This window comes from Pundamilia nyererei, unplaced genomic scaffold, assembly GCF_000239375.1.
Source record: "Pundamilia nyererei isolate P.nyererei 1_Seehausen unplaced genomic scaffold, PunNye1.0 scaffold00028, whole genome shotgun sequence".
NCBI lineage: Eukaryota > Metazoa > Chordata > Actinopteri > Cichliformes > Cichlidae > Pundamilia > Pundamilia nyererei.
In genome coordinates this window covers 1,213,268-1,230,144 of record NW_005187429.1, presented here as the reverse complement: position 1 = coordinate 1,230,144, position 16,877 = coordinate 1,213,268, and the positions used below count along the sequence as shown (strand labels likewise).

The 16,877-nt window shown below is 42.5% G+C and overlaps 1 protein-coding gene across 2 annotated transcripts; it reads left to right on the top strand.

The window, feature by feature from the left end:
• The first annotated feature begins 510 nt into the window (after positions 1-510).
• Positions 511-15,928, top strand: pdcd6ip (programmed cell death 6 interacting protein). Of its 2 annotated transcripts, none has more exons than XM_005728332.2 (18): positions 511-859; positions 3,164-3,218; positions 3,301-3,370; positions 4,542-4,669; positions 5,591-5,744; positions 6,665-6,765; positions 8,563-8,679; positions 9,726-9,948; positions 10,137-10,260; positions 11,905-12,082; positions 13,177-13,288; positions 13,492-13,661; positions 14,010-14,258; positions 14,449-14,583; positions 14,714-14,808; positions 14,911-15,046; positions 15,136-15,326; positions 15,675-15,928. In XM_005728332.2, exons 1-18 carry the CDS (start codon positions 654-656, stop codon positions 15,859-15,861), a joined length of 2,631 nt encoding a protein of 876 aa, XP_005728389.1. In that variant the 5' UTR covers positions 511-653; the 3' UTR covers positions 15,862-15,928. The 2 variants fall into 2 exon arrangements, with proteins under 2 accessions (XP_005728389.1, XP_013765110.1); XM_013909656.1 differs by having other exon boundaries at positions 8,548-8,679.
• The last annotated feature ends 949 nt before the right edge of the window (positions 15,929-16,877 follow it).

The window sequence follows — 16,877 nt, the reverse complement described above, 5'->3', positions numbered from 1 at the left end:
TGCTTATTTTGCCAAATAAGCTGTATTTGGATTTGCAGTGGAGGAATATATAAAATAAAGAAATGACCTGTTTTGTAAATATTCTTATGACTCTGCTTCATTGTACATACTCTGTGTTCCACATTGTAATGAATCTAATGCTCTTTGGCCGCTTATGATATATTTTTTAGAACTGTTATGTTATAATTGTTTCAGTTTCTGTTGTTTTCTTGGCCAGATCTCGTTTGAATTTTTTTCTTTTTGCCAAATAACATTTTATAATATCTGTATATATAAAGATACATATAAGGGAAACTGGCAAAAACATAAACAAAACACTGATTGCAGTTTCTACCTCGTGACAGTGACGTGATAGCTTTCAATTTCAGATATATTTGGCAGTATATAGGTCAGCAATTTACAGCAGATTAAACTCCAGGTTTTGGCGGAGTTCAATCACGGAAAATAGGAAGATCAAAGCTCCTTCTCTTTCCATTTGCTCATTTCTCAGTAAAGCGGCACTGAGTCTGCGCGCTGCGCCTCGGCGCTTCCCATTACGTAATTGACGTCGCTTGTCACAATCCAGGAAGTGGTTAGATCGTTCTTGTTTGTGTCCCTGGCTCGCTGTTCCCATCTGTTTTTTCTGAGTTAATAAAGCGCTTTCACGGGCCGAAATGGCGACGTTTATTTCAGTCCCGTTGAAAAAATCGTCCGAAGTGGATCTGGTGAAACCACTGTCGAAATTCGTAACGTCTACTTACCCGGCGAGCGAGGATCAGGGAGAGTATCTCCGCGCCGTGGAGGAGCTCAACAAGCTCCGCAAGAGCGCGCTGGGAAGGCCGCTAGACAAACACGAGAGCTCCCTGGAGATTTTACTCAGGTAAAAAACAAAACACTGTTTCATAACACGTGAACCGCCTGCTATGTAACTAACGCCAACTGTTCGAACGGCTGTCTCACCTGTGGCGCTGATTTAGCTCGGCCATCGCCGCACCCAGCGGGGTTAGCTTTGAGCTGCTAGCACCAAGCTAAAATGCTAGGAGGACGCTCTCGGGGAAATAACTGAGTCATTTGTTACTCCTGCCAAGTTTCCCTGCGGGGGGGAATACAGGCGGGATGTGCTGGCTGGTTTAACCGAACTGTCAGTTGCTTGTGAGGGTAAATTGGGCATGGAAAGCCGACCTGGTTCACACTTATAGCTATGGCCTTTACGCTTAAGTGGCTTAAAGAAAACTATAAGCTAAATCTAGACAAGGTAAACACTGAATTTGAACTTTCTGAATGTGAGAAAAGAACCTGAGTTGTAAGAAACAAACTTATACTTAAAACACAGACACCTGTCGCAAATGCCTAGAGAAGGAAGCCTTCAGTGTGAGTGTTAGCAATAGCAAAATGCAGCTTAATCACGTCTAACTGGCAGTTTTGACGCGTTTGTCAGCACAGAGGCTGTGTTGGTGAGAAAAGCCTCAGTATGTGTCTGCTCATCTACAGGTGCAAAAACAAAAGGGAGAGAGTCCAGACCGTGCCTTTCCCTGTCAGCCAGAAGTTGCTGATGTCACTGAGAGCTCCATAAAGCTGAGCATAAATGGTGTCACTGTGTTAAGTGCTTTGCATAGAGGAAGTTGGTAGGATAGATGTGATATATTTTTGTGAAACAAAGTCCCTCTGTGTCCTTGTCACCTCTATGTTGTTAACTGGTGCCTTTCCTCCCGTGTAACTACACTTACTTATAAATGAGGCATGGCACTAATGAGGGATGAGAGAGATGTGGCACTCAAATGATCCTGAACCCCAGGCTGTGGTGAGGGAGGGGGGAGAGGGAGATTATATTTTCCAGGGAGAGGGATAAATGTGTTTATAAACTTCAATTTGGGGGACAAAATCAGCTTAATATTTGTGACTTTTCTTAAACTTGATGGGTTATTATATACCTGCAGCCTATGTGTTCTTATGACCGCTGAGATTAAAGTTAACTTCCAAAATAAGGGCACAAAAGTATATTAGTGGGTTAGTTTCAGTGTAGCCTTTCTTCTGCAATGAATATATCTTGAACAGGCCTGTTTCTTATTCCTGGGTGACATACAGGTACGGACTTTGTCCTTTTTAATATGACTCGTGATTTATTTAATGCATAGAGTCCTCTCATATTACCTTAGTAAGTGTCCAGGTATGCGAATTTGTGATCCCAACCTTTTGTTGTTGTGTAGGTAGGTATATTGAAGTTTGTGTTTGTTTATTTTAAGATTTTGATTTTAAATAACTGACTGGAAATAATTGATCAAAAGTCAGCCCAGTTATTTTTTTCTGTCCTGTCTCTCTAAAAACGTGAACAAATTTCCTTACTGTGTGAGCGCTAGTTTATGCTCTTTTGTTTTCTTGGGTTTTCTGAGGGAAATATTGATAGAAACCAATTTAAAAATAATTCTGTCTGAAAAAAATTAATATAATAATCTGTTGGTTAAACTAACTTACCGACTTTTGTGTGTGATGTGGGACCTGTGGTTTAGTAGCAGTCTGCTCAGGACCGATCAGAAGCATGCTGAAACTGATTAAGCCGCCATCACTGAATGTTAGCATTGTGTCACTATGGTGACCATTGTTTGCGTAGGAACCTTTCTTTTTCTCTCATGCTAACCAGGTGGCACGCCTCGGCTCACCTTTCCGCTGCTCAGGTGTGTGCGTGTGTGTGTGTGCGCGTGTGTGAGTGAGAGACAGAGGGAGAGAGAGAATAGGATACAAACTTTGTATGCAGTTTGTTCTGTTTTAAACGCCAGTGTGTGTTTACTGATGTGTTTTGAGTTCAGGAGAGAAATGTTGAAGGATCGGTAAAAGGGATTCCCTGATGTCATACCTCAGAATAGACTGCTCACACATCACAGGCGCTGATACTGATAGGACAAAGAGCCGAGGTGTGTGTGTGTATGTGCGCGTGTGTGTTGTTGTTTCCTGAGTCATTGTCAGATGACTCTGAAATGGCTGAGCTTCCTCACACCAGATGTCATAACATTCTCTACCTCTATACAGCTGGTTCATTTTAATTATGTTTCAAAGTCTCTTCATTCCTTTTTTCCTAACTTACCATGAGTTGAAGTCCCTTTGAGTACTTTTTAGAGAAACGTTATTTCTTGATTTAGATATAAACAAAATCAAAGTTTCAATCTGTGGTGTTCGTCTCTCTCTGCAGATATTATGATCAGCTGTGTGCCGTCGAGCCCAAGTTCCCCTTTTCTGAAAACCAGGTAAATGATTGAGCTGCAGCACGCATGACCGTGTGTTAGTTACAGAGCCAAAGCACTTAAACACCTCTTCCTGTTTCTGCAGCTCTGCTTAACCTTCACATGGAAGGATGCCTTTGATAAAGGATCGCTGTTTGGCGGCTCCGTCAAGCTCGGTAAGTTTGGCTTTTTCAACACGTATTTTTACCTCCGTAAGAACACGTGCATGTCATTGTGTGTATAACAGTTGGCTGTAAAAGGAGGAAATTATATCACGTTAATTCCTGTAAATTTAAAACTCTGCCCCTGAGGTACGTAGTTGTTGTTCTGTCTTTTATTCCTCCTGTCTCTTTGTGTTTTCATCTCTTTCTTTCACATACACAGACATGAAACACACCCAGTGAGAAACAATTCTTTTTAATTCAATGCACATACGAAACAGGCCCAACAAGATGTCATATGGAGTTAGAAAGATTTCATAAAGAAGTATGTGGTGCTGACATGTGTTTCTTGTGTAACAGAGCAAGAGGAAATCACATGCACACACAGTTACTCATACGTCATATTGATCAGCTGGAGTTCTCAACCATTGGATTGTTTCTGTTAATTTAGAGGAATGATGTTTGTGTAAATCCGTGCAAACAGCTGTTTCAACAACCTGAAACAATATTCAGTGGAAAAAAACTGATGTCACTTTGTCCTCTCTGTGAGTTTTCTCACCCATGCAGCGCAAGAAGAGACAGAGAATCCTGACAAAAACAAAAGCAGTGACGTAGTCACAAAAATCTGGACTTTCCAATATTGTCAGTGCTTGTTATCTCAACTTCGCTGTCTCTAAATATCTCTCAGAACTATATAATGAGCAAACCTCTCAGCTGGGATGGGAAATCCCCAGCTCAGTGCAGCTACACACACCTAGGGGTGCGACCTGACCAATGAGATTTTCCCTCTTTGTGATACTGGCCACTTAAAGCTTGTGGCAATAACGTCATGTGACTGTGATCAATCAACAGTTTGTTATAAGTGTAGCAGTGTTTTTTATCAGAAGTTTAATAATTTACAAACTTACTGTAAATGACTATTTATCTATTTGCACTGTGACTAAACCACAATAATTCAAAGAACAAACACGGTTTGACATGTTGGAGATAAAAATTTATAGAAATCAATCAAATAAAAGCATGTTGATCTAGAACTTTTGAAATTTTAGGAAAAGTAACATTTTACATAGTAATAAAGGAAAATTGTGGCCGTGTTTTTTGTATGCTGCGTCACATTTGGTTAGTGGAAAATCTCAACTATGTTGTGGAACTGAGAGTGAGCCCTTCTTGTGCCTTTGTGTTGCAGCTCTGGCCAGTTTGGGCTATGAGAAGACGTGTGTGTTGTTCAACGTGGCAGCTCTGGCCAGTCAGATCGCCTCAGAGCAGAATCTGGATAATGACGAGGGACTGAAGACCTCTGCCAAATACTATCAGGTGGGTGTACTACCACACAGTAACACACAGTATACTATCACTGTTAAAACTTAGATGATATTTAGTTATCCTTAAACAAAACCTAAACCCGGAGCCCACCAAAAAAAAAGATAATTTATACCTTTGTCTCTCATAAAACAGTTCACTCAAGCTGTCTTTTACAAAAATATGGAGAAATATTCAATTTTTGTGATTGTTTTTGTGTTGTTTTTTGTTCATTTGTTTGTTTTAACTGAGTCGATTCTTCTTGTTTCTGAAATTTAGATAAGGGGTAAAATTTCCAGGATTCAATTGTTTGTGCAAATGTTCTCCAGAGAGCAGATGCACCGAGTGTTTCTCTCCTCTGTTTCGGTTGCCTGTGTGTTTGAAGCCAGGAAATGTTCAAAGCTCTTTGTAGCACCTTTATGATCCATCCTGTTACAGCTGTTTTGGGTTTACTCTGCTGTACGTCTATTTTTGTCCTCTTTGTCAGAAATTTATCAGGATGAACTTCATAAAGTTTAGCCCCATCTTTCTAAGGTTTCGAGGAATTGAAGTGAAATGCATCAGTCTGACTTTTCCACTGATGATAATAAATATTTGCATTGATCTGCTTCCCCAGAAGGATGAAAAGCTTCAGAAAGAGTAGGCCTGCAGAGTGTTTAACCAGACAAACAAACAAAATGCAAATCTGACATGTTTCACTCCAGGCTCGAGACCCGAGTGTGACAGAAACAGGCGGGACTTACAAATTTGTATTTTTATTTCTTTTCTAACATGTGACGCTCTTATCAAACATGTGACCTGATGGTGCTGCACATGGATGATGCATTTGAGGCCCGGGAAGCTGGCTGAAAGCTACAGTTAGCTCTGTTTTTGGGGAAAAATCTTCTTTTAGTTTTGGATTGGATTCATTTTTTTCCTCTTGGTGTCTTCCTTTAGCTGGCCAGCGGGGCGTTTGGCCACATCAAGGACACAGTGCTGTCTGCTCTGAACAGGGAGCCCACCATGGACATCTCCCCTGAGACTGTAGGCACCCTGAGCCTCATCATGCTGGCCCAGGCCCAGGAGGTCTTCTTTCTTAAAGCCACTTCAGGTACCAAAGCCCTGACCCTGAAGACGTGACTAAGCCTTTCAGTGCATTTTGATGATCATTTATTTAAAACACAGACTCTATTTTAAGCCCCTTTGAATACTTTTAAAAAGTGCATGACACTTCTACTACTGCTTAACAGTTTTACTCTGTGGGCCATCTTGCAAGTTAACATTTTCACAGAAGCTTATGTTACAAATAAAATGAAGTATTGTACTTTAATTAATTATATATCATCTTTAATTACCCACTTAAGCAGTTTTTTGTTTTTTTTTTTGGTCTCAAGATTAATTTCCAGTGCTGATGGGAGCAGTTTAGGTCCCAGTTACTCTCAGCTTCTGTCCCCATTCTGTCTGCACAGTTTGTGTGTTGGAGTTTTAAAGATTACATTATAAAATAGGTTCTTATATAAAAAAACAAAAACTCATCTGCTGAGAAGTTGTGTAATTTTGTTGTAGATTACTTTTCTAACATGTATCGCTGTGATGTTTTAATGCAGTGGAAGCAGTCAGCTCTGAAAACCACTCAGAGAACCACTTTAGAGTCTGACCAAAGCAACCAACCAGCATCATTATCAATAACGTTGGGTCTGTTTTACTGGATATACCGAGAAAAAATACTTCCCATCAAATTATGTTAAAGTAAATCTCATAAAATGGAAAAAAGCATCACAAGCACACTCCAAGTTTCTAAAATTGGTGAAGAATTTGGTGATAATTAAAAAACAAATCTTAAAAATAAATAAATAATGGAAGTGGGAATTGGTTCTTTGGTCCATCCTTTCCTGGGACTGTCAGACTACCGGCGTTCGTGGTCGAGGGTTAATGTGTGATTTTGAGTAAAGCAGCTTCTTATCTGGAGTCTTTTCACATGTTTGTCTTTGCCTGGTGCATCCTTTTAAAAGGCTCTTGTTCACCATGTAGATAAGATGAAAGACGCTGTCATCGCTAAGCTGGCCAATCAGGCGGCAGACTTCTACGGAGATGCCTTCAAGCAGTGTCAGTATAAGGACAACCTCCCCAAGGTATATGAAGAACACACACACACAAAGTTACACATTAACCACGAGATGGAAAGCCACACATCCACGGTCAGCCATGTGCTCGGCGGGGTGCAGACATGCAGAGCGTGGACTCTTAATGCTTTAGAGTGTGTCTGGTTGTGTGTATTGTTTTGTGTTTATGTGGGAAATATACTCGGGTTGTGGGACTGTCCCATTCACACCCTTTCTGTTCTCATTTTTCTGTTTCCATCCTGTTTTCACTCTGACTGGTTGATTAATACTCAACTACATATTGACCTGTGTTCTTTCTGATTGGTTTCTCTCCGTTTAATCAAAGACATCTTAAAGTAGTTACTAACAATTTAAATGATGCAACCACACATAGACACACACACATTAACAGAGGTCCACGCTGCATGTTTAATATTTTGGAGTTAAGCAGATCGAAACAGAGAAAAGGGCAGCTGTTATAAGTTATAACTGAAGTATTTAAATGTGGGAATTTCCACATGTCTAAATGTAACAGCTGTGACGTGTTAGAAATGATGATGTTTGATATAAACTGTACAAATGTAAATTATAGCTCATTGAAAAATATTTTTTCTTACAATAAAAACGCAAAATTTTCCATCTGCATACCTTAAAGCTGAAAGGATTTATCAATCAATTTGTCAGCCAACAAAAAACATAATCGGTTAATATTTCGTTAGTTAATTGTATAAAACGAGACTTGCTTTCAGCTTCTACTGAGATTTTATTGCTCCATATTTTATTGTTGATAAATAAAAATCTTTAGATGTCTCTGATAGGACAAATCTGGGACTATTTAAAAGTCACTAATTATGCCTCGCTCTTGTGACGAGGAAATAAAGTGTGACGAGAAAGTAGCTTCATATATGCTGTTACAGCAGTTTGTCCTCATAGCTACGTTCACCTAAAAGTCCAGAGGATATGGGGACGTAAAGTTTCTGGGTTGGGGGGAAAAAAGGAGCAGAATAAAGATTTTTAAAAATAATTATTATTAATTAAACTAAGAGACAGACGAGTCATGATCACCATCAAAAGAAGGAACATAACAAAACAGAGTAAGTTAAACCCTCCTCTCCCTCTGAGCTAAAACACAAAGTCACTGCACTGCAAGGACAACTGCGCTCCCCTCCCTGACCTACCTGTCCTAATTGCTGACTGTGGCCAGCTGCCAAGGTCAGTACCTAAAGTACGCGAGAGGAGAAAACACCTACTGGATATTAGTAGTAGGAGCTGTATTGCTAAAAGTATGAAAACTTGCCAGGTAATAATAAAAAAACATTTTAAAAAGCTTGACAGTGGACCCATTCTACACTACACACACACACCTGGTTTTGGGATGTTTGATGAAGCAGCTTTTTCTGGAAGGTTAAAACACTCATGGCCTGTTCTGTTTTTCTCTCTCGTTGTCTTCCTTTCTTTCTGCATCCCTCGCCGTGGTGCTGGCGTTTGCCCTGGTTGTGTCTGTGCGTGCGCGCTTGTGTTGTGTTTGCACGCCTCTCTGTCACCCCTGTCTGTCACTGGCTTCTGTGATTTTTTTTTTTTTTTTTTTTAATTTATTTTTGTATTTATTTAATTTAATTTGATTTTTTTTTAAATTTATTTTTGTATTTATTTAATTTAATTTGATTTTTTTTTTTTGATTTTTTTTTTTAACCTCGCTGATGTGCGCCTGCCATCTTATGGTTTGCGTTGCCACTGTGCGTGTATGTGCGTGTGTTTTTATATATGTCTGCATGCCTGCGTGTTGCTCTGTGGTTGCCGCTCCCTCGTCAGTATTTTTATTTTCAGGAAGTGCTTCCGGTGCTTGCAGCTAAGCACTGCATCATGCAAGCCAATGCCGAGCTGCATCAGAGTGTCCTGGCCAAGCAGAAGAAGAGGTTCGGGGAGGAGATTGCTCGTCTGCAGGTACACAGGTTTCCCCTCGCTTTACAGCCCTTTAGAAAAACAAAAAATATAATAATATTGTGTGTATGTATGTATGTGTATGTATATGTGTGTGTATATATATATATATATATATATATATGAGGGATGGGTATCGTTTAGGTTTTATCCGATACCGGTGCCAAATCGGTACTTTTGAAACGGTGCCGGTGCTCAAACCGGTGCTTAAAGAATGGAGAACACAAAATTGGTCCAAAAACCTCTCATGTTTAACTGTTTTCCACTTTTTCTTTGGGCATTTTAGCCTTTTTGGCCAGGGTGAAGGGAGTATCTGCCATCAAACAAGAGGACAGCCGCATGTAGCTATGATGATGTTTGCTAGTTCACCTTACCTGCATTAATGTAATAACGTGGTTAGCCTACTCAACGTAAATTACACACGAACAACATTAAGCTACTCACGCAGAGAAGAACGGCTGCTGCTGCCATCATCATCCTCATCATTTCTGCTACACTGGCAGGGCTAGGGGCCAGGACTCTCTTCGGGTTTTTGGGGGATATTGCTCCGGGTCCGATAACAGGCAACCCACCCGCAGTAGATGTGCACGGTGTGAGGTCTCGCAGCAAGCTATCAAATACGGCGCATTTCTGGGCTTTTGAAAAAAATGCTATGCGTCGCCAGGTGTTACCTGTTACCTCCTTTGACAGTATCACAGTATCAGCTTAAAGCACTTGTTGCTGCTGAGTTTGCATCTTTTGCTGTGAAGTACAGCCAGACTTTGACTGGTCCTCCTTGGGCATTTTTAATCTGTAGCTCTGCATAAAAGAACGTACGTACCTGGCCCCGCCTACTATCCTCGGAAACGTAAAATGATTGGCTAGAAGTGTATCACAGCTCAGGAAAAAAAAGCACCGAAATAAAGCACCGAAATGTGCGCTGCTTTTCGGTCTGGTTACTACCGTTTATGTCAGAACGACACCGGTACCCATCCCTATATATATATTTGTTGTTTTGTTTTTTTTAAATGCTTCTCCACAACTTTTCCTCCTTTATTTGATCAATCCAGCACGCAGCAGAGCTGGTTAAGACTGTGGCGTCTCGTTACGACGAGTACGTGAGCGTTAAGGATCTGACAGACAAGATCAACCGATCCCTCACAGCAGCTAAGAAAGACAACGACTTTATCTACCACGACCGGGTGCCTGAAGTCAAAGACCTCGAGCAAATCGGCAAAGCAGCGCTGGTCAAACCAACCGCCATCACACCCCCACTCAGTCAGAAATTTTCAGGTACGAACCGCGGACACACCTCCATACTCACATGATGAAATAATCTGATGAAAGTTAATAAAAAGATAAAAGTGAAAATGATAAAAAATCTAAAAGAAACTGTGCTGAGAATGATGCTCAGCTGATCTGAAAATTGATTTATTTTTTTTGTTTAAAACCATTTGCCTGTCTCGATCTTTTCACTTCAGACTTGTTTGAGAAGATGGTTCCCATGGCCGTGCAGCAGTCCATGAGCATTTACAGCCAGAGGAAGGCCGAGACTGTTAACAGACTGGTGGGAACCATGAGGGAGGCGACTAATCTCTGCAACGGGTATGCTGTGCTGTGTCTGTAAAGCTATATGCTCACATGAGCTCCAGCTCTGAGCGATTCTCCGCCGTCATATGTGGGGCTTTATGCGAGAACCTGAATTATCAGCCAGTTTGCTACTGCAAACAAGGTTTATGATATTAAAGAAAGCCTCATCACTTTGGGGCAATGATTGTGGCAGTAATTTTAAAGCCTCCATCTAAATGAAATATGAGAGTTGCTGCTCCTCCTGGAGTATTGGTGAGATTTGAGTGAATGAGATTGAGTTTGTCCTAGATATGACTGACTGTGAGCCTCGGTGACTGCTCAGCGGATTTGAATTCTTATTAGTTTGTGCACTTTCTTTCTGACTTTAATACAAGAACCTGTGAACTGTGATGGATCACAGGATGAGCCGGATGAGCTATTATGTTGATGTTCTGGTTTTCATTGAAAACTGCATATATAGACTCGCGGGTGAAGCTGGTCTTTTTTCCCCATAAGTAACTTTTACTGCGCGCACAAAACAAACAAAAAAGAAAAAACACATCCAATATGGCTTCTGCAACGTGATCAACGTGGCTTCTCCAATCAGAGCCAACCATTCAGTTTCTTCCGCTTATCCAAGTCAGGGTTGCTGGAGCTTATATCAGCTACCGTAGGGCGAGAGGACCCTGGATCTTCTTGCTGTGAGGCAACACCACCATGCTTGCCTTTCCCCTATCCACCAGAGCACCATAAGAAATCCTAATTCATGTTATGGGTGTGTAAAAAGTACACTTACCTACATCTTTACTACACACAGCGAAAGGAAACATCTAGGATAGTACACAATGTACGGCTTAGATACGGTGGTGCTAACAAAAAGACAGGAGGCGGAGCTGGAGATGCTGAGAGTGAGCAAGATCTGGAGACAAAGTCAGGCAGAAGGAGAAGAGGAAGACCACAGAGAAGGTTCATGGATGTAGTGAAGGAGAACAGAGGAGGATGCTGGGAATGGGTGAGATGGGGACGGCAACTAAAGGGAGCAGCTGAAAGAAGGCAGCCTACAAACTACTATGAATGAGAGTGTGACGACACGATTGGCTCGTGTGTTAAAGATTGTGAAGATTCAAAGATTTCTATTCGGGATTCTGCCTGTCATGTCTCTCAAAGTTTGCATGACATCACATCAGGCCCGTGTGAGAGCAGTGGTGATCATGTGTCCTGATGCAGGAGTATTTCTTGGAAGATGTCCTGCTCTGTGTAACGTAAAAAGAACGACTTCACCATCCGAGTTTATGTGGAAACTCTCATATGAGTTGCTGTTTGTGTAAACCACTCTGTGTCTTCCTGTTAACATGTCAGTAAGTGCTTCTGTAAATAAATTTAATAATTCATAAGATGAGGGAGCATCAGGTACCATTAACGTGTCGATAAAAGCACTCGTGTCGTCAGTGCGGCGCTCTCAGCACATCGTTTGAAGATCTTTATTAGAAATTTGAGCCAACGACGTCAACATGAGTGCATTGTCATTAAATTAAAGCAGTAAAATGAAAATATTTACTTTAACTCGTTTTCGTCAAGTAAACTTTGTAAAAGCTGTTTTTAATGAGCTCCGTGCTGACGAGCTACAAATTAATGTTCAAGCAGCCGTAATAACTGACAGATGATGCGTTTCTCCATCAGGGTGTTGGCGTCTCTAAACCTGCCAGCTGCTCTGGAGGATCTGTCAGGAGACTCCATCCCACAATCCATTGCTGAGAAGGCCAGGAACGTTGTGCAGCACGGAGGACTGCAGAGCATCGAGCAGCTCATCAAAGACCTGCCCGAGCTGTTGACCCGCAACAGAGAGATCCTGGATGAGGTCGGTGACGCGAGCAGACGCGTGCCCTCTGACCTTCCTGCTCGCAGCGACCCCAAAATCTGTTTAACAAAGCAAAGAAGCCGCTTTTAGAACAACAGGCTGCAAACAGCTTGTTCGTCATATGGCTTTGCTTTCTTCAAAACGTAGCATATGAATCCTGGCTTGGACGCCGCAAATGTTGGAGTTTTCTACCACCATTATTACCAGAAGAGCGTGTTAATGCTAAAAAAAACCTCTTAATCGTTCTTAGTGGCGGAAATCCCAGATCCGCATCATCACAGGAATCTAATCCACTGATCGTTGGGCCAAGGACTGTCTGTCCACCGGCTTCAGCCAACCCATTTTTTAAACATCATGCTGACAAACAAATAAACAGATGGGAGGGAAAACATAAAGCACAATCTGCCTCCAAGTTTGTTGGCAGAGTTGAAAAGTCCAAACTGAAATGCCCTAATTTTCCTAAAAAGTAGTCATTAATGAGACTAAAAGGAGGTTAAAAAAAAAAAAAAAGACGAAAATACAATTGAGCTCATTGAGCTTATTTGAGATTTTAATTTCTTTATATATTGAGTTTTTATTTTTAATTAAACTGCAGTTTCAGTTTTTTTTATTTAACATGCATGTTGAGTGATCATTAAAAAGTACACGAGGCAAACAAATATGGACGAGCAAAGTTTATAATCACTGATGTAATAATTGCTGCTTCGTGTGTCTCAAGTGTGGCAGTTTCTGAAAACACATGCCACAATGACAGGATCTCACCAGCTGTATAAGCAATTTTTCCATATCCTGACATTATAATAACAATAATAAGAATATCCAAATAGTCTAACAGATTCCTCATGTGTCATCAGGACCTCCCCAACATGATACATATTCAAACCCGTTTGAAAACCCACCTTTAGAATCGGTTCTGATTACTTTTTTGTATCATTTCTTACTCGGGTTTCTTCATTTTATGTGTCTTTAAACTCTGTTATCTTATGCTGGTGTTATGTCCTCTCATTATTTTAGATGTACAGCACTTTTGTGCTAATCGATGTGTATCAGTGGTGTTTTTGTCCTCTCAGCGTCTTTGTGTTCTCGTCCTTTAGTCTCTGAAGATGCTGGACAATGAAGAGACGACCGACAACGAGCTGAGGACCAAGTTCAGCCAGCGCTGGAGCAGAACTCCCTCTGGAGACCTCTACAAGCCCCTTCGAAGCGGTATGCCAAGGAAGATTGTTGCTCTCATTTGTTGTTGGTGTTGGGCGCTTTTTAAAATTTTTTTATTTATTGGGGCATTACACACTGAGCGCGCTGCAAAAGAACAACAGGAAATTCCTAATTTATTGGACACAAACTTGTCGTGCAAGTTTATGCGCTGTAAAAAGCCCTCTCTTAGTCCCTCTAATCCTCTCCCTACACAGAGGGCGCTAACTTCCGCAACATCTTGGACAAGGCAGTGCAGGCCGACCAGGTGGTGAGGGACCGCTACAACACCCACTGTGACATGATCGCCCTGCTGTGTAAACCAGAGAACGAGCTCAACGCCGCCATCCCCTCTGCCAACCCGACCAAGACACTACAGGGCAGCGAGGTCTGTCTGACATCTTTACATCTTTGTTTGTGAGCTTAAATATTGGGAATGTGCTTTTTTTTTGTTTGTTTTTTATGTGTGTGTCCCATAAACGTCGACTCCTGCTGCACAGAAACCCCCGGTGGACATTGTGTTCCTTATGGCCCTTTACCTCCTCCCCTCACTGCCTCCCTTTTTCTTTTCTTTTTTTTTTGCTGATACTGTGTTGTGTTTCACTGGGGAGCTCAAATAACTAAGCAAGCAGAACTGAAAGAACTGCACCTCTCTCCAGCTGCTGGACTCACTGTAACGAGGGTGAGAGGTTAATGTCGGACTGTGGAAAAGTCATGTGTCTACCTTCCCCTGTAGGTAGTGAACGTGCTGCGCTCTCTGCTCGCTCAGCTGGAGGAGGTAAAGAAAGAGAGGGAGACTATCGAGGGAGAGATCAAGTCCGTGACCTTTGACATGTCCACCACCTTCCTGACGGCGCTGGCTCAGGATGGAGCAATCAATGAGGAGCAGCTGTCGCTGGGCCAGCTCGACCAGCTGTACGGCAGCTACAACCAGCGAGTGCAGGCCAGCCTCCGCACACAGGAAGAGCTGCTGGGGAAAGTTCAGGTACAGGCAGCTTTGGTGGGAAGTGTGCGGGTTTTATGTGTGTTTATTGCTTAAATTGGGTCAGAATTCCCTCACGGGAATGATGCTTTAACTGTATCGGATTAAAAGAATGTATAGATGGACATAAAGTGCATACATAATAAAAGGAGTCGGAGGTTAACCGTCCTCTCGACCTGCGATCTGCTTCCAGACGTCCCACCAGGAGTTCAGCAGCCTGAAGCAGTCCAACGCAGACTCCAACCAGAGGGAGGAGGTCCTCAAGAAGCTGGCCTCGGCCCACGACAGCTACATGGAGATCAGCAACAACCTGCGCGAGGGCACCAAGGTACGTGCTCAGCAGAACAGCGGGACCAGCCGTGCCGCAGCGATGCATATCTTTTGTCAGATGTGCTCTACTTTTGTGCGTCCCAAACCGGGTTAGTTATTTTTGTCCCCGTTTGTTTCTCCCCGCTCAGTTCTACAACGACCTGACAGAAATCCTGCTCAAGTTCCAGAACAAATGCAGCGACATCGTTTTTGCCCGTAAGACGGAGCGCGATGAACTCCTCAAGTACGTACCCGCACGGTCATTCCAAGCTGGCCAAGAAGGAAGACTGTTTTTGCAGTTGGGTTCTGTTTTATTTTATTTGTGATGTTCGATTTTTGCTCTCAGGGACCTGCAGCAGAGCATCGCTCGAGAGCCCAGCGCTCCAGCCTTCAACGTTCCCGCCTATCAGAGCACTCCCGCTGCCCCCTCCGGCCCCGCCGCCCCGGCTCCTGGACCGACCCCTGCACCCAGAACCGTTTTTGTAAGCGGATACTCAGCCCAACATTGAATATTATCAACATCTGTCAGTCGTTTGCTCATCTTTCTGTTCTCTCCCTCTACGTCTTCCAGCCTGTGCAGCCTCAACAACCCGAGTCAAAGCCCCAGCCCCCAGCCAGGCCACCTCCACCAAGCGTGATCCCTCAGGCAGCCTCCACCACACCCGCCAGCTCACAACCTGCTGCCGCTCCCACTAACAACCCACCACCCATGGCACCCCAGGCCCAGGGACCACCTTACCCCACCTACCAAGGCTACCCTGGGTCAGTTTTCAAATCTGTCCTCTCTGTTTTTTTTGGGGGTTTTTTTCAGTGGATTTCTCAGATCTGAGCACCTCATTTGGTGCAGGTTGACCGGTTTGCATTCTCATTGGTGCATGAAATATCTTCTCAGTAAACATGGAGCAATTAAAAATCTATAGATGGTCTTTAATTTTACCAGCTGCAAATGCCATTAAACCCAAACTCAGTTCTAGCTCTGTATACTGATGCTAGAAGAGGGCGTTACTTGCTTCATTATAACTTTTAAATGAAGTCTGCAACCTTTGACTCTGAAGTGTTTTGATTATACAATGTTTGAAGTTTGTCTCGTCTGTTGTCTTTTCCCTGCAGGTACTACCAGATGCCTATGGGCTACAATCCTTATGCTTACGGCCAGTACAACATGCCCAACATGCCCTACATGCCCTACCAGACCCCGGGTCAGGGAGGATACCCAGGAACTGCTCCAGCAGGACAGCCCTACCCAGGCTACCCCCAACAACCCCCTCAGCAACAGCCCTACTACCCTCAGCAATAACTCTCCTCTTCATCCCCGTATTCCTCACATGTTAACACCAAATTAAAAAAAGAAAAAAACATCCCCAGCAATAACACTTCAATCCCATGGGCTCCTCCACTCGTCTTACACTTTTTCTCCTCCTGACAGCAGCTGTGTGAAGGTGGAGCTGCTGAAAAGCCTTTAACACTTTTCTGTAACTCATCTTTCTTTTTGTTAAGCGCATGTTTTTCTGGATCCTGGCAGCACTTTTCCCTAAAACTGTTTCAGCTTTCATCAGTGCACTAACACCTCCTCCTCCTCTTTATTTTTTTATGTACTCATTTTCTAAAAGTTTTGTTGATTAAATTAAACCCTTAACCTCTTTCCGATGATAACTGACTCTTTGACTGAGGTGGACTGCTGTAACAACACTCATCGAGGCGCACAGAGCGGCTCTTCATTTCCTCGCTGGAGACTGTGCATCTGTATCGACTCAATCAAATCTCCCAGCGCATCTATATTAACTATATTACTATTTTTGTAATGAATACTGATGCTTCTCTGATGTATAAATCTATAAAAAAAACAAGAGAAAAACGAATGGCCGGTAGGTTTTCTAATGTAGATGACTGTTTTTGTTTCTCTTTCACTCTTTCCTCTCGCTCTCTCACCCCGGGAATGTGGGTTTATTTCCGTGTTACAATCAAGAGGCTGTACAAGTGGGAGAAATGGCTCTGCTATATAAATATATGTATAAATAAGACTCTGTATGTGATTAACCGAGACACTCTGTGTGCGCCACTCCTGCTCTTTGTGTTTTTGTTTTTATCCATCACCTTTGAGATTAAAAACAACAGCAACTAGACGCCATTTGTTTGTCTTTATGTGTTTTAGATGTCTTTTATTTATTGATTTATTTATTTTTTCCTCTCCTTAAACTGTGGAGGTTTGTAAAGCAGCCAGAAGAGGGCAGTCCTGCAGTTCACAGGGGAGGGGGAGGAGGGGGTGTGAAGCAGCACTACCTGCCGTTGTTGTTTCTGTCAGCCAATCAGAGA

Excerpts from the sequence above, each read along its gene's own strand:
- pdcd6ip (XM_013909656.1), top strand. The coding sequence starts at position 654 with ATGGCGACGTTTATTTCAGTCCCGTTGAAAAAATCGTCCGAAGTGGAT. Across the intron at positions 14,259-14,448 it reads AGCTGCTGGGGAAAGTTCAG|ACGTCCCACCAGGAGTTCAG; the intron begins GTACAGGCAGCT and ends ATCTGCTTCCAG. Across the intron at positions 14,584-14,713 it reads ACCTGCGCGAGGGCACCAAG|TTCTACAACGACCTGACAGA; the intron begins GTACGTGCTCAG and ends CTCCCCGCTCAG.